The sequence below is a fragment of the Anoplopoma fimbria genome, chromosome 12, assembly GCF_027596085.1.
Source record: "Anoplopoma fimbria isolate UVic2021 breed Golden Eagle Sablefish chromosome 12, Afim_UVic_2022, whole genome shotgun sequence".
NCBI lineage: Eukaryota > Metazoa > Chordata > Actinopteri > Perciformes > Anoplopomatidae > Anoplopoma > Anoplopoma fimbria.
This window is the reverse complement of record NC_072460.1, coordinates 16,718,335-16,743,010: the sequence shown is the minus strand read 5'-3', so window position 1 is coordinate 16,743,010 and position 24,676 is coordinate 16,718,335. Positions and strand designations below refer to the sequence as shown.

The 24,676-nt window shown below is 40.9% G+C and overlaps 1 protein-coding gene across 1 annotated transcript; it reads left to right on the top strand.

Annotated features, from left to right (window-relative positions):
- The first annotated feature begins 1,122 nt into the window (after positions 1 to 1,122).
- On the top strand, positions 1,123 to 23,549 carry LOC129099766 (inactive dipeptidyl peptidase 10). The gene is made up of 26 exons (XM_054609132.1): positions 1,123 to 1,161; positions 1,571 to 1,573; positions 6,726 to 6,840; positions 8,064 to 8,159; positions 8,356 to 8,450; positions 10,047 to 10,118; positions 14,233 to 14,285; positions 14,892 to 14,973; positions 15,455 to 15,575; positions 15,700 to 15,854; positions 16,691 to 16,788; positions 17,297 to 17,420; positions 17,819 to 17,860; positions 17,945 to 18,049; positions 18,815 to 18,906; positions 19,744 to 19,791; positions 21,052 to 21,170; positions 21,266 to 21,313; positions 21,597 to 21,695; positions 22,053 to 22,119; positions 22,264 to 22,458; positions 22,558 to 22,612; positions 22,716 to 22,815; positions 22,913 to 22,971; positions 23,180 to 23,252; positions 23,332 to 23,549. Exons 1-26 carry the CDS (start codon positions 1,123 to 1,125, stop codon positions 23,547 to 23,549), a joined length of 2,373 nt encoding a protein of 790 aa, XP_054465107.1.
- Positions 23,550 to 24,676: the final 1,127 nt, after the last annotated feature.

The following is a 24,676-nucleotide window of genomic DNA, read 5'->3' as shown; positions in this document are numbered from 1 at the left end:
AACGAAACATTAAAACGACGACATCACATAAAAGCCATTCTCTAAAAATGTGTTTAAAGAAGTGATTTAAAAGAGATTACTGATTCTGCAAGCCTTAGATGTTCTGCATCTGTAGCACCTAAGGAGCATTGCAACTTTTGTTTAATTATCACCATATCACTATTTTTGGTCAATCCATCTCCACAACTAAATGACAAGACATTAACAGAAGTGATTTTTATTTCAACAATTTCTTTATAACTTGAAAACCACGGTGTCCTCTGTGGGTATAATATAGGGTACTTATAGCACTTATTGTATTCGTATTAGTTTGTTGCACTTATTGTATTCGTATTAGTTTGTTTCTGTACTTTTGCTCTGGTTTATGCTCTTAGATGCTTGTTTAAGAAAGGAGATGCACTTATGACTTCTGGTGACTAGTAGTTCTCTTGAATACCTATGTTGAATACACTTATTGTAAGTCGCTTTGGATAAAAGCGTCTGCTAAATGACTGTAATGTAATGTAATGTTATAACTGGATATGTGCATAACTATATATGTTACATTTAAATGTATCCAGCATGTCATGGAAGGTTCTTGAGAAATTAAGCCACTGCAGCATTGCTCCTCCTCCTCCTAAATAATATACATACGTGTATTATTGTGTTATTTGCATTCACTACAAGAGTAAGTGGGCTATATTATTGTAATTTTACACACAATGATACGTTTCTAATTATTACATCAATGGAATCAAAATATCTTGCACTTTTCAATCATAGCAGCAAAATGTAAATATTTATATATTTATATAATAATTACATTTGAAGTCTCACTAGGAATGCTATATCAGCTTAAGTCGCCTATGGCTACCAAGCCTCCTGTCTGAGCCAATCAATAGTTTATAACAGATTGGAAATAGGTGATGACTGAACGAGAGTCACCCGTGCAGAGAGAGAGAGAGAGAGAGAGAGAGAGAGAGAGAGAGAGAGAGAGAGAGAGAGAGAGAGAGAGAGACCACCAGCCCCGTGAGGACAAACTTGCAAGAAGCAGAGCATGCAGAAAAAGCTCCGCAAGACAACAGTGCAGCTGCTCGACGGGGTTTGAAGCCACAGAGGCAGCAGAGCTTGTTGCGGATTACAATGATTGCCACAACTCAACAAAACATGACCACGGAGCTGGTATGTGTTTTTTATTTTTTATTGTTCTATCCCTACTTAGTTTTTCTTCAGATTCAGACCAGTGTGTGTGTGTGTGTGTGTGTGTGTGTGTGTGTGTGTGTGTGTGTGTGTGTGTGTGTGTGTGTGAAGTCTCTGATGTGCAGTGGGGAATTCCTCACGCATACCCATTATATGATGATTATCGATCAGTGTTTAAGCCATTTCGCCCACTCAGACTTATCCGTCAATATTCATCTCATGGACAGCTTTGACTCTGTGCACTGCGGTGCAGGCTGGTGTGGTTAACTCGACGTCCACATCCTCTAACTCTAATTGTCCCTCTGTCCCGTGGAGACTTTTATACCACGATATCTGCATCAATATTTTTTTTTTTTTCAGTATAATAATCACATATAAGAATTTGTCCCAGCAGGTAAAATGTCCCTTCCAGCCTGGACGTGCACAGTGACAACGAGGCTCAAACCTACAGCCTGCACTGTATGATTGATTATCCCTCTGCTGTGTCGATGTATTGTCATTGAACAAAGACTATGGGCCAATACATCCTCTGTTTGTGTTTTTGCTCACAGTATTAACACTAATTGATTATGCCAAACGCTGGCTTTAGTGAAGTATCTGTAATGTAAATTATTCTTGAATGCAGCTCTCCCATTTCATTGTAATTAACATGCACCACCTGCTCCAATGGGACTTTTTCCTGGTTTATTGAAGACAGTTTATCTCTGTTTATCACACATCAACATCACATTTTGTTTTTAATTGGATTTACATTACTTACGTAACTACGCTAACATGCAGTGCTTCCTTCTTTGAATCAAACTTTCCAATACTGCATCAGTCAGTGTCCACTGTGCTACTGTTTCTCTACAGTGCTGTGCAACAATTTTAAAACTTGCCAAGTGAGCTCTCCTAAATAACAGATCCCAACAAACCGTCATCCTTCATGGGAAAGATTTTCAATCATGAGCTGATTAGCGCACAGCTACCCTGTTTGAGAAAGCGTTTGAGAGACTGCAGGAGCAGTTAAATTGGTGTCTAATTGGTATGCAACATGAGCACAGTGATGTTTGACATTAAGTGGCACACTAACCTTTAGTTTATTCTAGTCCAGTGAAACCTGCTTGAAGGGTCCGTGTGATAATACTGCAGCATTATTGTATCCTTGAGAGGGGGCCACACAAGGCTGCGGGGCTTATAGACAATCTATTACCTGCAAATGTCGCAACATTTCATGTCACGTTCTCCAATCAATGTTCTTTACACTGTGAAGCATTTAACGAGGTCAACCTGGGTTACGATTATCGGTCTCCACTGATGAGAAGATGTAATGATTTATGGCATAATGTGGGTTGCTACTTGTGCCGTACATCTGTGTGTCAAAGTATTAAACATACCATGATATAGTAGGAGCAAAGAGCATTACAGAGTCAACATTAATGACTTGTGTCACCACTCTCTGTCAAATTTGAAAGCCACATCGCAATTTCATGCCAGGAATACATAATGCGTTGGTTCAGTTTATCCCTGTCATTAAGGAAGGAAATTGTACTAATGATTTAATGAGTTGTTTTTCAAAGTCAATATTGTTTTAAAATTCATCCTCAGCACTGATTATATTACAATATGACCAAGTGTATAATTGTAGTGTATAAGTGAGCATATTATAAGCCTACTCATCATTTTTGGAGAGTCTCAGCCGAGTGACGAACACCATATCTTTCTCATATTTGACTTAAACACTCCATCATGTCACTTGCAGCTCTCCAACATGTGTTTTACTGTAGTTGCTTGTTTCCTAAAGGCAGGAACTCGGTCACCGTGAGTGGCTGGACATACTAAGGAAAAGCTCCATCGTACATACTCATACCCTTTTGTACAGTCATTTTCTTATGCGTGATGGGGAGCATAAAAAGAATAAGACAGGGCGGCCTTGCAGCGCTAGAGGCTAAAGCAGCAGGTCTTTCATTTCACAAAGGCTTGTGCTGCATTGTCTGGCGATAGCCTTGAGGACAAAAAATCTGCCCAGTTATTCTCATATGGTGTCTAAAGCTCCCACTTTTTTTTCTTTTTGAATAAACACGAAGATAGAAATATATAAGAAAAACTGAAATATAATTCTGAAATATAAAAGGAGCACATATATTTGTCTTGATGTGATGAAAGATTGCCTGGATATGAATCAATATTGAGCTGTAGTATCTCATTACCACAGCACATTGGTTAAGCTTCATCCCAACCACACTAAAGTTACAGCCTGCTCTAATACTGACCTTCATTTTAAATGAGGCAGTGAGGGATATTGACATAGTAATACATACGTGGGTTACTTGCTAATCTACAGCTTTCCCTTGTGAGCAATTACAATGCATCATTAAAGTAAGGAGCATATAGGTTATATTAAGGTGCTGTGTGTGTCTGCCAATAGATCTCCCCTTTTTATGGTGGTGTTTATACCATTGATGTGTGTGCCAATGTCATGTAAGTAATAAACATCATTGCCTGATGTTAAAGGGGGCTCTAGAGGCATGCAAATCCAGAACCAGAAGCCCCAAACAGCCTGCAGTGGTTCCCTCATTCCTCTGCTTTTGATTTATTGTTGGATTTTCCATGCCTCAAAGACACAGAAGATGGAGTTAAGGAGGTCTCCAGAGCCTAATTTATGAATTCTCAGCACCGCCTGGATTCTGCACAACCTAGTTGTGATGCTGGCTGTGCAGATTGAGAAATAGTTTTTAAGTGTGTCTTGATTTTTTTTTATTGTGCAAACTCAATCAATACAGTTGGAATAGTTTGATTTTGTGTGCAGTGCTGTGAGAAGAATAAACCAGTTATCTGTAATCTGTTTGTGTGCAGTTTAATTTATGTTTCCAGTCCAATAAGTGTGATTCTTAAGTTAAAATGATAGAAGGGACAGAATAGGTCTGCGTGTTCCTCATGGAGGTGTCATACCTGGCAAGAAACAATGTTCAACAGAGGGTGTCTTTCTAAAAGTCTCTTATCTTTATGGCTATATTCCCTTTATTAATTGTTTCCCTCTGGACCTTGTACCACTGTACACCTTATCGATTCTCTCATTTGGTTGAGTGAAAAGCCCCTTGCTCCGCTGGCAAACAGAAAAGCTCTCTTTTTCTCTAATGCAGTTCTACATGGTTGGCCAAAGAAATCATCTCAAGAGGACTCCTTCAGGAGAGTTATCTGTAAGCATAACAACCTGTGATTTGCATTCTCGCACTCTTTGGTGTTTGACTGACACCTTATCTAGACCACTACTCCAGCTCCTGTGAGATGTCAGAGGCTGAATAAATCAGATGGCTCACTTAGATTCATATTTGATCTTGCTCTGAAGAAAACAGGATTGACAGAAGCCTGCCCGTCAAACAGCCCAGCTCATCATCCGCTCACCTGTGCCTGCAGTTTGTGCTGCACTAGAATCCCTCATGCATTTTAATCAGCGGCACTAGCAGCTTCGCCAATGTTCACTCTGGGGATTCCACTCGGCACATCTGTACCTCATTTGCAAGTGTGACAAAACTCCTCATTCGCCCAAACGTGGGATTCTCCCGGTCTGTCAAAACGACGATGTGACCTAAATTGGAAGTACGGTCTAACGTCTGGGCTCAGGGGAATGATAGGAGCTGGGCATCCCATTACGGGGGTTAGTTTCTACTCTCACGTTGCACACAGTAATTAGACGGAGGACTTGGGATTGAAAATACTGTGTGATTGAATCAGTCAAGTGGAGGAATTTAATTGTAATCTCCCTTTCTACTATGAGATCCTGGAATATAATTATACGTTTTATGTAACCATGATCATGGTTTGCAATTTTATGCAACATATACCCAGTTTGTTACATGAAGAACTATTCAGTTCTCAGTTTTCCAAATTTCTAACAGTTAAGTCAAACAGAAAGTGCTGAAGATGCAGTATGATTCAGCATTGACTGTAAACAACTCCCAAAGCCTCCATATACTGCTGTAGGTTTCTTTATCTGATGGGAGGATAATGGTGGAGAGATTGTGTGCTGAGAGGGCAGTGAAATAAGACAAAACAAAGCATTAGAAAGGCCAGTATAGATACACAGCCATGGACATCAGTCACCCAGCTCTGGCCTGCCCTGAAGGTTCAAACATTACTTAAAAGTTGTCCCTATAGGTGCAACTGGTAGTGGTTTTAATCTGAACATGCTCTCATACTGCAGCCAAGGAGATATATTAAAGATGAGACCTTGGCAGTAGTTCTGTGCTGGCAACCAGGCGCGATAGAACAGACCTTGTTTGTCTTCCATTCATCTTGGGTATAAAGCAAAACAGCTTCCCTATAGTAAGAAAGAGATACATTCTCAAAAGGGTTTTAAAAAACACATTGTGTGTGGAGGATTTCTATCTTAACACAATAAATTGCACACAGAGGCATGAAGACAATTGAGAAACTCTCTGCTTCTGGTTCAAGTGCATTGACTTTTACTCTTCACTCCCTGCTGAATTCACCATGTTTCACTTTTCTGAAATGGGTTTTAAGACATTTTGACTTCCGTTATGTGACTGCAATCTCAGCTTTCAGCACTTTAATACACTATGTGCCAGCAGCTATAAGTCAGATGGTCAATGTGGGTAAAAGAAGTGTATGTTTATGGGGAGGATATATTAGGTGTGGCCAATAGAACGGAGTTAGGGACAGCTGGTGTCACCCAGGGGGCACGGAGGAGCAGCAATCTGTTCCCAAGCGAGCCAAGATGCCTTCCTTTAGCTGCCTTGCCTCTCTAATGCCTGGTGGAAGGTGATCTGGACCGGTGAGGCTGTGAGGGTTAAGCCAAAGGGCTGGGCAGCCGTAACGAGGACTGAAATTTGTAGCTGCTGTGTGATTGAACTATCACACTCCAGCGGCCATGTGATAGCCACTCGTTATGAGGGAGTGGAGTGCAGCTTGGGAACAGCATGCAATTGTGTTTAATTGTAACTGATACTGATGCTCCTTCCATCAGCTCTCCCTGATCACATACACAGGATATACAAGCACTTGAATAATCCTCCTCTGTCTTAATAACTGAAGCTTTGTCTACAATTTATTGTATAGTTATATAGTCCCAACTGCTTCTCATTTTCATTGCCTCGTTAACAACTTTATCCAGTGCTGTTGAATAAATTCTGATCCACCGAAGCAGATGAAATAGGTAGCGGCTTTTCCTATAAAAAGCACTCAGGCACCACATATTTCATTATAACAGCTCCCTCTTTTTTTTAGCAAAACCAAATGGCCCATCAGTCATAAAACAAGTGAAATGAGGCAATGATAAAGTAAATTTACAGAGCGGCCAAAATTGCTGCAGCAATCAAAGTGTGATCTGTCATATGTGCCACAATTTTATGCATTTCTCATACAGAAAAATTTGTGTAATTCAGCGAGGACTGGTCTCAGTTCCCCCCCGTGGGGCTCTCTGTATTGATGTGCCTGTCGGGGAGAAATTTCTGTGAGAGCGTGGAAATGAAGCAGCACTAATGTCCTCCACCACTGCTGTGCTCGCATTCATCACCGTGTGTTTGTGTGTGTTCTTTTCATATCAGGACCTGGGAAGTTCAGACGGTCCCCCGCGGAACTGGAAGGGCATAGGGATAGCCATGGTGGTGATCCTGGCTGTTATGTCTCTGGTCATTCTCTCTGTCATTGTCCTCACCCCCGGTAAGAAGAGCTGTCTGGAGGAGAAAAGGCAGCAAAGCAGAGATGTGCTGTAATTTATGGAATTAAAGGGATAGTGTTAATTTTGGGACATGTGTTATCTGGTAGAGAGTTAGATGATAGATCAACACATCTCTCACATCTGGAGGGTATGAAGCTATAGGTACGAGCTGGTTAGCTTAGCATAGCACAAAGACTGAAAAAGGGGGGAAACAACTAGCCGGGCTCTCCAGAAAGTAACAGAATCCTTCTACCAACACCTCTAAAGCTCTCAAATTCACATATTATTGTTCCATACATAGGCTGTATAGAATTTTGACCTAGAACATCTTGACATATAGGTGATAATGAGGGTATATGTCTGGGGCAACATTGCCTGATGTTAAAGGGGGCTTCAAAGGTATGCAAATCCACAGCCAGAATCCCAAAACAGCCTGCAATGGACCAGAGGTTTCATATTTGATTGTATTGTTGGTAAGAGCCAATCTAGCTGCTTCCCTCTGCTTCCAGTCTTTATGACAAACTAAGATTGCTGGCTGAAGTCCTATATTTAATGCAGAGTTAGACTTATGAGCGTGGTATCCATCTTGCGATCTAACTCTCCAGTTAGTAGCCAGAGAGCAAAAAAGCGAATTTTCCAAATTGTCAAATTTGCGCTTATGTTGGCAAGCATTTAAGAGATGTTTTAAATGTTTCAAACATAAACAGCAACATTAAATGAGCAATAAACGACATCTACAGCATTCATTTTGCAGCAAACAACTACTTGATATGTAAAGATATAGTGGAGAAACGTCCCAACCGACAGCTTTGTCGCAGAAGCATAACACCGAGCCTATTCTTCCTCCTCAGGTAAACACTGTTAGCTCTGTCAGCAAGTTTGCCATATTTGGTACTGTTATCGCTGTTAACTACGTTAGCTACAAGCTGCCGGCACAGGGATCGCCCTGTTGCAAGTCGTTAAGAGGCAATAGAAATGCTCCCAATCTCGTGTCTTTAAAAATGAAAAAGAAATGGGAGCGCCTTGGTAGCAGACCTTTGATGCATGTCATACTGCTCTCTCTCCCCCGCTTGCAGTCTTCTCTGCAAAAATGTGAAATATTAATCAAAAACCGAAGCAGATATATAGGCCAGGCTCCAGGCTCCAACACGCTCAGACTTTGTTTACTGTAAACATGACATACTTTTGAATTAACTAATTAACTCTTCTATCTTTGCCTCTTAAGATGAATCTCACTTGTTACTCCGTTCCCATCTCACTATGGAAGATCTGGAGAGTGAAGAGTTCAAAGTTCATGACCCCTGTGTGGCATGGTTGAACGGTAAGGATCCCTGTTCTGTCTCGTAAATTACTCCTTACTGACAAAGCGCTCATGTCAGTTTAATAACACTTAATCGATCTCACCTGAAACTGAGCTACTGATTTACAGACCTAGCAGCTGTTTCTGCCTCTGTGGATTTAAGCCATCATTGTAATAACACAGGATCCTCTTCCCTGAACTGTCTTGACTCTGTCAGAAAACGAGGTGGCCCTCCGCACTAGAGAAGGACACGTCCTGTCGTTCAGCCTCAACAGCAACCTCACCTCGACTCTGGTGGACAACAGCTCCCTGGTGAGTTAAAGCAACACAGCTTTTTTAGGACAGGGGACAGATTTCAGTATTGATTGGCTTATATCCACAGGCAGCTGGACAAATCGACTGGCCAATAGAGCTCCCAGATTGAGAGAGAGCGAAACTGCAAGCGAGTCCCACTGTTCCACATCCCACACTTAAGACGAAAAAAGATTTGGCAGAGTGACAGTATCAGCTCATTTCCCCAAAAAATCTGGCCTCTCAACATGTGGCTTCAAAGAGAATTTCCCAAGCAAGGGCATCATTTTGAACACCGCCTCTGCGCGACACTGACAGCCTTATGTGGGTCATCGCCGAGGAGCTTAAAGCAGGGTTGTGTTGTCAGATTGAGAACAAGTCTCTCCTCGGTGCTATGACATGATTTGTTATCTCTGCTGCTGTTACTAATTACAGAAAAATACATATATTCCTGTATGAATACCAAGATGCAAGGCTTTTCCCTAAATAAAAGAATGGATGACACAGTTTTAGCTTCATATAGTGTCAAACATTGACATTAGAATTCATAATAATTCAAGAAACGTTTTAGCTTTTTAGACCAGAAAAATACCTAGCACATCTATTTTATGAGACAGGTGCGTAGGAGAGAGACAAGTAGATAATAGAATATTTATTATGGAGGTTTGTATTTATTTATTTATTAGTGTCAAAAAATCTTTTTGAGAATGAAGTTCAGCCATTGGTCTTTAAGCATTCATTTTATAGGAATCTACCCATTAAAAGTAAACCTTTTGGAGCACATTTATGGTTGTTACTATACAGTGTTTTACTTACACTATTGGTGATTGCCATAGAGTAATTTCCCTATTCCCTATTTAAGATGTCTTATCATTGTCAATATGTATATGTATATTCTTAGTTACATAAAAAGAAGGTGAAAAGTATCTATAGAAAAATTCTATTTGAGTATTAGCCAGGAAACCTGAGTGCTGTTCTAATAATGAAGAGAAATATTGAATTATATTATACCCAAAACCACTTTCTCCACCAGCCCTGTCATCGAAAAACTAAGATCCCATACAACAAGACTGCATGGTTCTTTCCAGGGAAACATATTTTTATGTGGATTACCTTTTCTTTGACATATCACAAATAAGTTTGAATGAAGTTCTTTTGTTGCCTAAACCTAACTAAGCACTTTAATTACCTTTTTTCCCAATTTGTGATCATTTCAAGCCAAATCATGATTTTTTTCTCTAAACCTAATCAACTATTTTGTAACCTAAGAAAGTCGTTTTTTTTGTTTTTTTTATTGTTTTGTTTCCATTTCTAACATTAACCACGTGTTTCAAACCATTTAAAAGTATGACTGTAATCCAGGAGAAAATATGTGCATTCTAATGCAAACTGAATGCATACTGCATCAACAGTATGTACTTTGTAAGGGCAGCTGCAATGTGAATTAAAATAATAAATACAAAGTATGCAAATTTAAACTCGGTGGACGTTTCCCTTTAAACATAATTGAGAGAGCAGTTTAGTTGTATGGGAATTTAATTTTGAAGGAGACAAGTTTGTCTCCACAGGAAAAACAAATGGAAGTTGCTGATGATGTGTTGTCTAATCTCTCAACAGGACCTGACTACAACTAAATTTCAAGTGTCTGCAGACAAGACGTCTGTCCTCTTGGCGTATAACATTCGACCGGTAAGTTTTCTCCAAATGCCAAGTTGACTCAGAGTTATTCCAGAAAAAAGCTTCATCAAGCTCTTTGCCTTCAGAAGAAATTCAGGGTCATCCATTATCCTACTTATATCAAAGGCTGCAACGTGTCTGGCAGTCCACCGGTTGATGCAAAACAAAGCTGACATGCATCCTAATCAGAGCCCCAAAGAAGCCCCAACAACAGAGAAACGGAGCGAGAATACGAAGGAGGAGGTTGTGGAGGTAGAGTGTGTGTGTGTGTGTGTGTGTGTGTGTGTGTGTGTGTGTGTGTGTGTGTGTGTGTGTGTGTGTGTGTGTGTGTGTGTGTGTGTGTGTGTGTGTGTGTGTGTGTGTGTGTGTGTGTCTAATGATTCTGCTACTGTAGCAGCTCTATAACACAGCCCAACACATGACTGGGATAACATATGGGGACTTGAATACTTGGCTGATGGCGGAAGGTGCAAGGCTTGAGGAAAGCTTAGAGTGAGTGATCTGTGTGATAGCGGGGGAAGGGGAGATCAAGGAGATGGAGGGGTAAAGTTGGAGCTGCAGTAATGACATAGCCCTGCTGGTTCGGTGGGGAATTTTAATGAGAAGCTGACGAGAATCACAATCACAGGTGGTTTCTGATAAGCGTCAGGGTAGACAATAAACAGATCTTTTTGCTCGTTTTACTTTAACACCACATAGCTCAGTTCCTCCAGCTGCCTCACTCTGCAAATACCCGCACCATTAATAAATAGCTGGGTCTGTCCTCAAAGGGCATGCAAGTTGTGTTATGTGCAAGTAATCAGCGACAGAGTGAAACAGGATCAGAATGAAATAAAATGCCTCAGCACAATTTCCCCCACATTTATATTAAAAACCTGAAAGCAGATTTTGCTGCTCTCTCGCACTCTAATTTGTTCAGTCACTTCTTTTATGGGGGGGGGGGGGGGGTGAATGATCCTGTTGCTGTGTTACAGTATTCGTCTCAAACACAGTGCATCCATTCTAACTGCATTATTCAGTGATTAACATACGTTCAATCATTTTTCAGATATCTCCGTGGAGAAAGGGCCCCGATCTATGTCCAATCTGTGGGTTGCTTTAGATTTATGCCATTAGCATACTTTCTTTGATGTCAGCAGGTGATTGTCTACTCTCATCTGTATGCTTGGCGTGTATTCACACTGTAAGAAATCAGAGGCGGTGGGCACGCCACCCGGAATAATTTGTGTATTTATAAAGGGATATGTTTGCGTTAACACGGTTGGCATTTTGTGTGCATGGAAGCTCTTCCCTCCATTCTCCTCGTCTTTCCAGCTCCATCCTTCTCTATTCGCTCCTTCTTTCTCACTCTCGGCCACTTTTTTCTCTGTCTAGCTCTGGAGGGGATTTGTGCTGACTGAAGCAGTTTGCGCCAGGCACCAGATTTGCTGTTCGAAAGAGGAGCGGCACGCTGCTGAGAGTGGCAGAGAACGAGAGAGAAAAACAGAGAGAGTGGTGGGGGAAGCCACTTGTAAAGGAGGGGAGTTGGGCAGAAAAATGGGATATGCACCATTTGCCCTCAGTTACACTGCCCAGTGGAAATCAATCAGAATGGTTATCAAAGAGTGACAATGATGCTAAACAGAGAAAGCTGCAGTGGAGAGAAATGGATGAGCAGGCTGTGGATAAAGTTAAAAGGCTTCTCTGGATTTGTGTTAGCTCTGGAGGCTTTAGGGAGGGTTTTGTGCCTGGTGGGTGAAATTAAATGGATTTTGATAAGATGATATACATAGAAGTGAGTTGGGGATTTGCCACATAGGAACAAGAGAGAGCAGATTTCCTGTATACAGGAAAATGTCTTTCCCCAAAGCCTGTTTGAATTAAATGGGTTTGTGTGCAAGAGGAGAAAACGAGAAAGAGAAGTCCCACGTATTTTTATAAAAGGGTGATGGCGAGATAGTTGGTAGGAGATGGAGGTGTCTAGGATTGATGAACAGAGTGAAATGGACCAGCACCTGCCAAGACAGTGCAGTTTAGGGACAAATAAGATGCCAAAGGAGTCGTGTCTCCACTCTGCAGCAAATGCTGACGGGTGCTGGTATCAAAGGCAGCGCATAGTGGGGCTGCTAAGAAACGCTTGTGAGGCAGGAACAATGTTGAGAGGAAAGGATGGTATTACCTCTGTATCGTGTATCATACAGTCTACAATATATATATTATACCAGTGCTCCTGCAAAAGCTGTTGTAATACCTATACGTTTCTATAGGCTATGTTATGAGTGTTTAATCTGTTTTATGCCCCCGCCCCCATGTTGTAGACATGGATTGGGTACGGGGGGTGGGTAGTAAAAAGGGGGGTGCTGAGGCAGAGCAATCTGGAGGATTTATGATATGTTACTGGCAGCCACATTAGAATTCACTCTTCCTCTCCAAGACAGATGCTCCCTATGTCTCTGTCTGTTTATCACACTGACACACACAAACACACAATAAAGTACAGTCTCTGCCAGCAGCCCCGTGATGTTAAATCATGAGCAGAATCTCTGGGTTAATTTACAAATCATAAACAGCTGATTGAAAAGGTGCACATGGCGATGCCGCCCCCCTTGGTCTCGAAGAGTGATTCTACCTGCAAGGACCAAGATCCGTCCCTGTCTCTGCATCCTTTCCTCCCTTCCTGTCCTCGTTTCTTTCTCTCTATCTCCCTCCCTCACATTTTGCTATAGTGTTGGACCAATTCACCCCTCCTTTTTCTGTCCTCGCAGTTATTTTCTGTTGTAATTGTAACAGCTGTACACCCTGTTCCCCCCTCATGCTCAGACTTTACACAATCAGATTTCAATTTCTTTTAGATAGCCTAAGAATTTATTTCCCTTTCTTTATCGCTGTGTCTTTCCATCCATGCGTTTTCTAGCAACAGACAAACACACTCAGAAGAAAAATCCAATTTCACCGCTAAGTGTGCTGTATAGAGGATGTGACATTTCATTTCTTTGGGGACTGTTTATTCTGAAGGGTCAGGCTTTCAGAGGCCAGTGGGCAAACAGCCTGCTTCCAGCCCTTTGCATGAGAGGAAAAAAATGAATAATACAAATCAATACGTGACCGAGAATTCATCAGGTAATGCTGTGGTCAATTGCGGTTAACACACACACACACATACACATGCACACGTTCATCGATTCTGATCCTTTAGTCTTCTTCAGTGTGTTAATTGAATTATTCATCGAGCTGCTGATGCCTGTGTCAGGGTTGCCAGCCACAGTAGACATCCGTGGGAAGGATATTAGCTGTAACGATGGGATTTAATAAGATTGTCTGTCTGAGTTTACGTCTTAAATGGGAACCCCACCTACATAAAGACTTCCTGTATGTTATAACCATTGTCTATTCTATCAATATTTGTGAACATGAGCTACTCTCTCTCAAAGGCAGAAACCAGAGAAGTAAATTTTAAATTTATGTCATCCAGTGATAGTCTGTGGCTGCACTGTGGCAAATTAGCCTTTTTCTATTGTAGTGTTTTTATTTCATTCACCTGAATGCTCTTATGCTGACTTCAAATGGGGTCACGAGAAACGTCCCCCCTCTTGTTGTGTTCACAACACACAAGTGGAAATTTTCTGAAAACTCTCGCGTTCTCGAAGTGTGACATATCTGCTGTATTAGAAATGGCATAATAAGTTAATGTATTGTAATTTCAGTCTTATAGAGTTTTTTTCATTATGCATTTGCATTTCCCGTGCTATCTTTCACGCTTGCTATCTTGATAAATTGTTAGCCTCAGTTATATTGCCACACTTACAGTTACTTTGCTTCTACTGCTTATTTTAGGTGAAAGAATAACATTTAATTGTTATTAAACTACTATTAATAAAATATAGGGCTTCTAAATTGTATAGCATAATGTTGCTGCTCTTTTAAAAAGCAAAAATCCACTACTTTGCAGTGAATTTATAAAAAATTAAAGGATACAAACATGTCTTCCTGATGATTATGTTTAATTGTAAACATAAGCATCAGGAACCTTTGTTTCATTTGTTTTAACTTTTTTTCTACATGTGTATGAGCATGTGTGAGCACTCAAATACGTGTTGTCATCTAAGTGCGGCACACCTGTGTGCATGATATCCTCTACCTCTTTCAGGTGTTCTCTCAGTCCTTCACAGCCTCCTATGCTATCTACAATGTGGCCAATGGGTAGGTGGAACCATGAATGCTAATGCATGGGCTGCACTGGGCATGAGCGTTACCAATGCAAGCAGACCTGCGGATTGAAAAAAAACTTCCCTCAGAGTGTGTCTCATCGAGTCAGAGCCTCATGTTTCTGTCAGACATGCATTCATTCTTCAGCGGTCTTTCCGGGTTCCATATCCCGACGTAAGGTTTGTGCTGTACTTCAGATTTCACTGCCTGAGATTCATATTCAGCATTATATCAGTGGAAATAAACTCTGTGGTGGCTGTGGAGGATCCCTGGAGCTTCTGAGGAATGCTTCTCATAAAGGAATTCGGGAGGACCTGCAGCATTGATCATTGCCTGAGTATGTCTTGGAGGAAAGTGTTTGCCTGAAAAAAAATCAAGTGCAGATAGGAATATGTAGCAAGAAATGTTGCACTCTTGCATGGACCAACTCCATTCTCTGTTTTGTTTTTCCCTGTCTGCATCTTGCTCCTTTGTCCTCACGGTGCAGTGTCTCTCTCAAGCAAAGCTCAAGGCCAGGGCATGGATGGACCTCAGAGGGCTGTGAACAGGACACTCGTCCCTAACGGAGGGCTTACGCCTGAGTATTTGTGTGTGTTTCAGGGATCTGCTGGAGCTTAATCCTCCGGAGAGGGAGAAGGCAGTGCTACAATATGCTTCCTGGGGGCCTCAGGGGAGCCAGCTGGTAAGCCAGGGGCTCTCTCATTTACCTCATCAATGTGCTGTCTGCGTCGTCTGAAACAGATAAACCTGTCGATATGATAAGAAGAGTTTCTCAACCTTGATAATCTATTATAATAAAAAGACCTTTGACATCATCTTCATTATGATAACATTAATGGTATCATGTCTCTGTCATTATGAGATGAACTCCATCTTAGGGGTTATTGCAGAGACTGTGTTGCCATAATGGAGTTGTTTTACACTCATAAAATCATTCATCTACCTTCACTGTAATGTAATTGGCTTTTTGCTGCTACGTCCGCAGCATATTAACTGGCAAGTAAAGATGTATTGGCTCTCACTTGTTAGTGTGTTTGCCAATGATTCATTCACTCTTGGACGGCGTCCGACCGGCACTCGATTCAGGGAGCCAGCGATGAAGCCTTCAACCGTACTGTCTTTGATAATGAATTTGCCCTGTCTGTCCGTGCTGCTCATGCCAGGCCTATGTGTTTGACGGAGATATCTACTACAAACCAAGTGTTGCCAGTGAAGCCCTGCGTCTCACAATCACTGACCTGGAGCAGCATGTGGTGAACGGGCTCTCTGACTGGACTTATGAAGGTAGGATGTATCCCAGCACTTAAACTGCAGAGTGAAAAAATCTGCCAAACCAAGCTAACAACAATGATTCTGGACAGCAGGTGTATGCTTTGAGATCAACAACTTTCACTGTCTTTTAAAACAGAGGAAGTGCTCTTAACATATGTTGCCCACTGGTGGTCTATGGACGGGGCCCGACTGGCGTACCTAACCATCAACAACTCTGCCACACCTGTGATGGAAATACCTCACTTCTTAGGCGGTCTCTACCCCTCCAATGTGCTCTTCCCCTACCCCAAGGTAAAAACAAATGTAAACAAAAGTCTATAGTAACACTCTGTGAAGCTAAACATACTATAACAGGCATTTTTTTAAATGACCAGTAGGGAGCAACTTGTAAAAAGTCTATAAGAAAATGACTTGATTTATTACCTCAGTCAACATTATTGTAAACGCAAGTTTATGGTCTCAATCTCTTGTTTCCAGTCTTCTTCAATACAATATGATGTTCAATTTGCAAGTTATGGGCCCATTCATTATATGATTCACTTCTGGTTCCAAAAAAACCCAGATAGTGTAGGCCAAAATGACAAAATCAAGGCTTCAAAAGTCACAGTGACTACATGCACTTATTATATACATTCTATGGGCTTAATATTTGCCATGCTACTATATTAGTTTAGCGTGTTGGCATCTTAACATTTGCTAAGTAACACTACACACAAAGGACAGCTGAGGCTAATCGGAATGTCATCAGTTTTGCTGGTATTTGGACAAATTCAAACATGGGACCTGATTAAAAGTAAAGATATTACAATTTATCCTGAGAGGACCATGAGCGTCTGTACCAAATGTCATGGCAATCCATCCAATAGTGGCTGCAACATTTCACTAAAATCTACAAGTCAACCTCATGTAGCGTCAAAAAAGTCAGGGGAGCAACAAGGTCATGAGGATTCATCATTTGGGTACCACTGATTTCCACACCAGATTTGAATGGCAATTCATCACAGTTTGGACCAAAGTGTTGAGAATTGCCACTTTTTAAGCGTGCCTAAAAAGATTTGCAGACTGTGTGTGAACTTTTTAATATGTCTTTTTGATCTTTTTTAATTTATTTTCTGTTGTGCTTACAGGCTGGCTCAAGTATCCCATCCGTCAGTCTGTTTGTGGTGAATCTGTATGGTCCAGCTCACACTCTGGAGATGATGCCTCCAGACTCCCTCAGGGCCAGGTACTACATCTTTCTGTATGTAAGAACTAGAGATGCACCGGTATTGACTTAAATTGCTGTATAGGGTATCAGCGACAATATGTTACTCTGGTATCAGATACCATTATTTTAATAAATAACAATTATTGTATCAAAATATTAAAATTTTTAATTCTAATTTACAAATTTAAGAAAGAAATGTTTGAGTCAGGCCTGATGTTGCCTTACACATAAATGAATGATCCCAGTCACTTCCACACAGTGAGGCATACAGCTTATTTCCAAAACACTGGTATCAGATCAATTTTCTGTACCGGCTGATATTCAAAGCCCAGGAATTGGGACTGAAAAAGTCAGAATGGTGCATCCTTAGTAAAAACAGAATAAACCTAAAAAACGTAGACATTGCCTGTCAGATATTATTACTGAAGTTTCAAAATACCTCTCCACGGTTTATTCTTTCTCTCATTCCTTTGCACCTCTTTCCAATCACTTTCCCCGTGTATCATTTTCTGCATCGCCTCTTCAGAGACAGCTACATCTCCATGGTGATTTGGATCAGCAGCACCCGCCTTGCGGTCCGTTGGCTGAATCGTGTCCAGAACCAATCAGTGCTCTGCGTGTGCGAGGCCACCACAGGAGCTTGCTCAGAGGTGAGCGGTCATCAGTCGTTCAGCATTAGTAATCCGCAAACTGCCTCTGCTGCAATATACGGCCTTAATAGAATTTTTGCTTCTTTTACACTGTGTTGGGAGTTAGGATTGATTTCCTTAAGCCTCAAACGGCTACTGCCTGGATTAATATTTAAGGTCATTTGCTGCATGAGAAGAATTCTCAATGATGTTGAGCAGTATTATATTGCTTTATTATATTGCTTGTTCCCTTTAGGTAAAATTCCTCCCAGATTTCAGCTACCCATTGCCAATTGTTTATTATTTCTATATTTAATAATTTATATATATATAATAAGCTTTATTTACACAATGCTACTTAGCCTTGTAAATAGTGTGATTAATAGATTTCTCTATATTGTGTTGTTCTAAATCAAAAGAAGCACAAAATGGCCATGGACATAATGCAAAACAAACGACAGGTATGTTTCTCTCATGTTTCATGTTTTATTGCACCTGTTTACCACTACTGTCTGTTTGTTTGACTCAATACTTTTCCTCAACAGGATGTGCCGTTGTTTTCAGCAGACGGCTCTGTGTTTTATACAATCTTGCCAGCAAAACAAGGCGCTCGTGGAGAGTTTCACCATATCGCTGGTCTTTCAGCCCAGGTCAGTTTTGAGGACAGTTAACTTTTACTTCCTCAAGTCATCCTTGAAAGATTTCTGCTAAAACTGGTCATTAAAATCCCCCTCCTCCTCTCTTATTAATTAAAGCAATTTGTTTCTATTTATATTTGTCTCTAATTACTAAAACAAACCTTTATCTAAGGAGGCATTTCTCTCACTAATACTTTAGTGGTCATTTTGCACTTTACATTAAGGAAGGAAGTTAATTAATGCATGCCCAGAAGGGCAATTAAAAAAGGTTTTATGATGCTTTTTTAATTGTTTGTTGCGATTTTGCCATTAGTGGAGAGATAAAAATTGAAGAGTCATATGTTACATAGCTGTTGGGTATCTTGGCACAGAACAGGTGAGAACCAACATCACTACATAAAACACACACAGGTAAAAGTGGCTGGGCCTGAAATTACAAGGAAGTTAGTGTAATGGACAACCAGGCGGAATATTGAACGAATAATACTGAGAGATCTGAGAGGTGTTGTGACACCTTCGGGCTCATGCAAACCATTAGTGGCTCTGGTTCAAATTATAAGTTTTCCTTTCTTTGTATCGCTTCGTCATTAAAACGTACTGTTCCTGAACTCTCTCTGTCTGCCGTCAGTGCCTTCATTTGGTTTAACTCTATGAACTTTATCCTTGCTTTCCCCCCATCCTGTGACATACACTTGCTGTATCCCTGCACCTATTTTTATTCTGTGTATCAGCCGGTTTCCACATTGCTCTTCATCTCTGTTTCTCTGTGTAACGCAGCCTGCCATCCCCTCCGTCCCTCCTCGCTTCCTGACATCAGGCAGCTGGGACGTCACCTTGCTCTGTGCCCTCGACGAGAAGGCTGGAAAAATGTATGTTAGAGCCACAGTGTGTGGAGACGGGTTTAATCACCTTTCATGGCTTTAACAGCTTTGCAGCTCCTTACTATGAATGTACGAGGTAGAATAGTGGCCATCATTAAAATGGCCATTTCTCGCTGTAAGATTAGAACCATTTCTAGGCGTGTCAGCTACTAAGGAGGAAACTCCTTTGTTAGGCTAGACACTGGGTGCATGGTATACATAAGATAGTCTATTTGAAAATAACTCAAAGTGCAATTTTAACATGAAGCATTGGTCTCTGTTAATATGCCAAAGAGAAAACGTCTTTAACCTTGACTGTGCTTGTGGCAATGCTTTCCCACTGAAGAGGCTATAGGATTACTTACATTTAAACAGAGCAGGTTATCACTTAAATCTGTCTTTATCCTGCTGGGGGCGGAAACCCCTCATGAACCGACTGACTGAGGCTTGAGCATCACAGACAGTCAAGCAAAGTCAATTGAAGATTGAGTCAGTTGTTTGCAGTCCCAAAGCCCAGGGGATGATACTGCTCTTTGCCTCCACACAAGTCATTCTGTGTAACAGTACTCTACTTACATTCACATAGAGGTGGATAGTTGACATATGATGCTTAGATGCATATCTAATTCACAGTTGATTTATTTAATTCGTCGTCCCTCATGGTGCTTTACAAAGTAAGTGTGATTTAACATGCTGAATTATGTAAATCTGTGTATTCTTGTCATGAATAATTGATATCCAGAATAATTATGATGAAGCTAAGATGCCTGTAATGAAGCGACTCCCCAAAGGTGATCCGTGTTGATGTAACTTGCTCTGTCTGTGGTTTGTTTATCTCATCATCAGCTATTTCCTGAGTGCAGAGGAATCCAGACAAAGCAGGCACCTTTACAGGTAAACTTGCTTCCCTCTGAAACAGCGGCAGAGTACAGATTCTGTTCAAAGACACATTATTGACATTACCACTAAGATACAATGCCCCCGTGGACTAGTCGCATTAAGATTCTTATTTGTTGGGTTTCAGCCTCATTTTGAAGAACTGCTTTTTACATTTTTCAATTCCACTTATAATGTCTGTGTTGTTGCTAGAAAATAGCTATGCTAGCATGTCTTGATATTAACGTAAAGCACAGTGGTGCTTTGAGCTAAATGTTAATGTCAGCAGGTTAACATGCTCACAATGACTACGCCAACAAGCTAATGTAGCCGGTATAATATTTACCATGTTCATTGTTCACTGTTTTGCTGGTTAGCGTTTGATTATTAGCACTAAACACAACGTTCGCCAATGCTGATTGGAATATCATCAGTTTAGCAGGTATTTGGATATAAATAAAGTATTGCATACATAATATGCCCTGATGGTTGCGATAGATAAAAAAAGTAATACAAAGTTAATTTCATGGCAATCCATCTAATAGCTGTTGAGACATTTTTCAGATCCATCCTCTGGGGACCATGAATGTCGGTACACAATGTATGCCAAATACATCTTGTTGATATTGAGATTTTTTCAGTGGTTGAGTGAAAATGTTGACCTTATATAGTGGTTGCTAGATGAAAAGTCAGAGCTTCCATGGTTAAACAAGCATTCAGAAGAGTAACTGCACAATAATGTATTCATATGTGAATCGTACATGCTCGAGGCAAAGAGCTGTATTGACACATTCATAAAAGAAAGAACCAATCTCAGTGGACTAGGACCCTCTGTGCTGACACCTTGTTTTGCACTATCCTCTATGCTGCTGTAATCCTGTAAATGTCCCCGCTGCGGGACTAATAAAGGATTATCTTATCTTATCTTATCTTATTTTACCTAAAACACACTTGTCTGATTTGAGGACATGATGGAACATCATTATGTTGGGGGGACTGTGGCTTGTTTAAACTTGGCCTGTGATTAATCTTGTAGGAAATGTATAAGCAGCAGAGTGGAGAGGGTCATTGACAGACTCAACACAGAGCAATCTGTAAAACCGCTTTCATGTCTAGCCTTATTGAAAAGCAATTTGTTTCTTAAAAGTCAACTGCTTAGTTTGTCTCAAGACACTGACACTTTTTACTTAATATCTTGGCAATTAATTGACCCTCTCCACTTTAGACGGTCCTATTCCTCTACCGTGTGGTCGATAACCCTTTACTCTTTTCTCAAAGTGTGGACCTGGATGGAGTGTTTCAACGCCGGTGCATCTCCTGCAACCTCATAGATGGATGTCGCTTCTTTAAAGCTGAATTCAGCCCCAATCAAACCCACTTCACTCTCTATTGTCTAGGTAAATGAGAAACACAAAAGCAAGGAGTATGCTTTCAAGCTTCACGCTGCTCAGACAGTTGGTTTTATAATGTTTTCTTTTGAAAAATCCCCCAGGCCCAGGAATACCTAAAGTGACGGTTCACAGTACAAAGGACCCCTCCAGTGAGTGTTACATCTGCTTGTCAGACATATTGTATAATGACACGCACACACGGGCCTGTCTGCAGTTTCCTGCTAAAGCCTGCAGAGGAAGCTATATTCAAGCACACCAGAATGTAGATTCTTTAATCCCAGGCTTGTGAACACTGCCCTCTGTCTGTAGCTCTCAGTCAGAGCTGTTTGCATGGAGATCATGAGGATTTAGCCCCCAACCCGATGGCTTAGTGTGACTGTTTTGATGTTTAGTATTAATAATCTGACACACTGGTGTTTTATTTTCCTGTAGGATACGTCGTCTTGGAGGATAACAGCCCTCTATCTAGAGCTCTGGAGGACAAGAGGCTCCCTGAGACTCTGTTCAGGACACTCCCAGCAGATAACCATGGTACAATAAAAAACAAAAACATTGGCTCTATTTTATATGGATTGATATTGAGGATATTGGCCACACAAATATAAGCATTCACATTTCACCTTGAGTGCCCTTCTCAAGCATTCAGACTATATTAAACACTGGCTATAAGTGTCTCAGACTGGAAGGGATAAATATAGTTGAGTACCAACCAATTTCGTTCAGAATTTGGTGATTTAGTGTGAGTCATGCCTCTGCACATTTTTTTTAAAGATCCTTTTCTTGTGCTTCAGAGGTTCAGATGTATATCAGGCAGAGGCACTAAATGTAGCAGCATTCCTAACATGTCTATGGACAGCTGACCTTATTTGGCTTGTTTGCCTTCTTTAGATCTACACCTGAAACTATCTCTACCTCAGGGTTACGAGGCCAACCTGCACCCTCTCCTCATCATTGTGTAAGCATCACTGAAACTGTAGCGGCAGCTCAGATTTATTATATGTCACCTGTGTTGCAACATATAATCCCTAGCCTTTTTTTCACTTTTCCACTCCCAGCATCTGTCCCAATACTTGCTGACCCTGTTTGTCTTGTCGCTCAGGGATGGCGTGCCTGGCAGTCAGTCGGTGACAGAGGAATTCGCCCTCGACTGGCCTCAGGTCCTCTCCGGCACACACAATGTGGCCTTAGCCTGGGTGGACGGCAGGAGTGGGGTAGGCCGTGGACAGAAGACCACCATTGTGGATCCGCGCAAGCTTGGCTCAGTTAGAGTCAAAGATTATCTGGGAGTTGTAGAGTAAGTTTAGTTATGCAAACAAAATAAAGCTATATGATTGACATGTGACAATGTTTCCTGTAAATGGTTAATTTATAGGATTTAATGATATATTCACAGGCTGTTGAAGCAACTGCCGTACATTGACGATCGTCGGATGGTCCTCTTTGGCAAGGTTACAGCATTTTTTAGATTTAGAAACACAATTCTCCTATTGAATCCATTAAAGCTATTGCATGCTTTGTTTGTTTTAGCACTTTTTCTGTTTCTCCTTGCAGGCATTTGGCGGATATTTAACTCTCAAGATGCTAGCTGCAACAGACAAGCTCTTTCAATGCACGGCCGCTGTGGCACCAATAACTGACTTCAGGCTTTATAGTGAGTCATTAACTATTTAAATACTGACTCCATGGAAACTGTGATGAAACAGAGACACAGTTCATGTATTTGAGAAAAAGTTTTCTTATTATTTCAGGTGCTGCATTCTCAGAGAGGTATCTTGGCCTTCCAGCTAAGGAGGAGCATGCTTACTCTGTAAGGCTTTGGTTATATTCTCAGTTACAGTTGTTTTTTTGCCTCAAACCAACGCAGTCTTAACAGTTTCAACAAAAACTGAAGATTTAAAAACATGTAAATGTGTATGAAGGTGGGATTTATTGTAGTGCTGTTTTGTTAGACTGCATTAGTTTCAGTTAAGTGCACCTAATAAAACACTTATATTGTGATGGCATTATCTTTTCAGACTGCCTCTTTGCTGGAGGAGGTTAACAAGCTGAAAGATGAGAATTTCCTTATTCTTCATGGAACTGCAGATGGTGAGACTTTGTTAAATGTTATATTTTCAACTTTATTTTCTCACCTCTAATTTAAATGTATGTGTGTATTTGGCCAAAGCGAGGGTACACTTCCAGCATAGCGCGGAGCTCCTGAGCCGACTGGTGAAGGTGGAAGCCAATTACTCACTGCAGCTGTATCCAGACGAGGGCCACGTTCTGAGGGAGCCGCACAGCATCCAGCACTTCCAGCGGACAGTGGTGAACTACCTCCAAACCTGCTTTAAGCACAGCTTCCCTCTAGATCCCGTAGAGGATGACGATGAAGAAGATGACTGAGCCCAGAGCCCCTTCCCTCCTTCTGGAAGGACTATCTTTGGACTGAATGCCATTTTATGCATTACCTTGGGTCGGATTACCAGGAACAAGAGCAGAGGAGTGGGGACCAAACACATCAGATCACCTCCTACAACTTCTGGAAAAAAATTGATGTACTGTATATCTTGTTGCACACAGTTATGTTTGCTGTTATACTGTATGTTTGAGGCAGTTTGTTTACAAAATTCACTTCAGATGGTGTGGATTAGAAGGCTACTGATTCTGCCAAAGGTTTACAAAGATTTTAAAACATGCATGTCATAATGGCTGCATGATGTGGATTAGTTTACATAGCATTTTCTGTGTTTTGTAGATCTAAATTTGACCCATCAGGGTTTAAAGTACAAAATCTGCCAACAGCCGGGAACACCTTGAAAAAAGTAATTATTACTGGACTAGGGGGTCATATTCAGATTTATACTGATTCCATGCTAACAAAATAAAAAACTTACACGGGTCTGAAGTCCTAAACTTTAAGATAACATGCAGCCTGGCCCTACTGGTCACTGTCCTGGTCAGACTATCCTCAGTCTCTAAGATGACATTGTAAAATCTGAGTTATTATAGGGCTTTTGCACAACGTGTTCCCTGCTTAAATAAAGTTAAATGACCGATATGGATCAATCTTATTGTGACAAATACATTTCGTGGACTTTATCCATTGGTTCTTTTTGCATCACTTGCATTTTGTGATAAGAATGAGTATGCAACTGTGACTATTTACACCACAAAGCTCTGGTTCAAGGACGATGTCTATGTAGGACTGTATTTTTACTGTATTTGGAAGTACAGTATGTTTCCGTTTTGTTACATCTTAGCATTTTAAACATTTCTTGTGTAATGTAGAATTAAATTATTTATTGAACAATTTGTTGAGTCATTACCTTACAGTCCACAAAGGATGTTGACGGTGGTCTTGACCATTAAACTATCAATCGAACCATACTGGTAAACTGCATGCAGTGGGTTTGAAAACGAATGCCCTTGAATCTAGACAACTGACTACTCCTATTTTCAAACAATCAATGACAATAAACTTCTTGTTTTACAAAAATCTATTTTGTTTCTTCACTAAACATCATGACTGT

Excerpts from the sequence above, each read along its gene's own strand:
- LOC129099766 (XM_054609132.1), top strand. The coding sequence starts at position 1,123 with ATGATTGCCACAACTCAACAAAACATGACCACGGAGCTG. Across the intron at positions 17,861-17,944 it reads TAATGCAAAACAAACGACAG|GATGTGCCGTTGTTTTCAGC; the intron begins GTATGTTTCTCT and ends TTTCCTCAACAG. Across the intron at positions 23,253-23,331 it reads TCTTCATGGAACTGCAGATG|CGAGGGTACACTTCCAGCAT; the intron begins GTGAGACTTTGT and ends ATTTGGCCAAAG.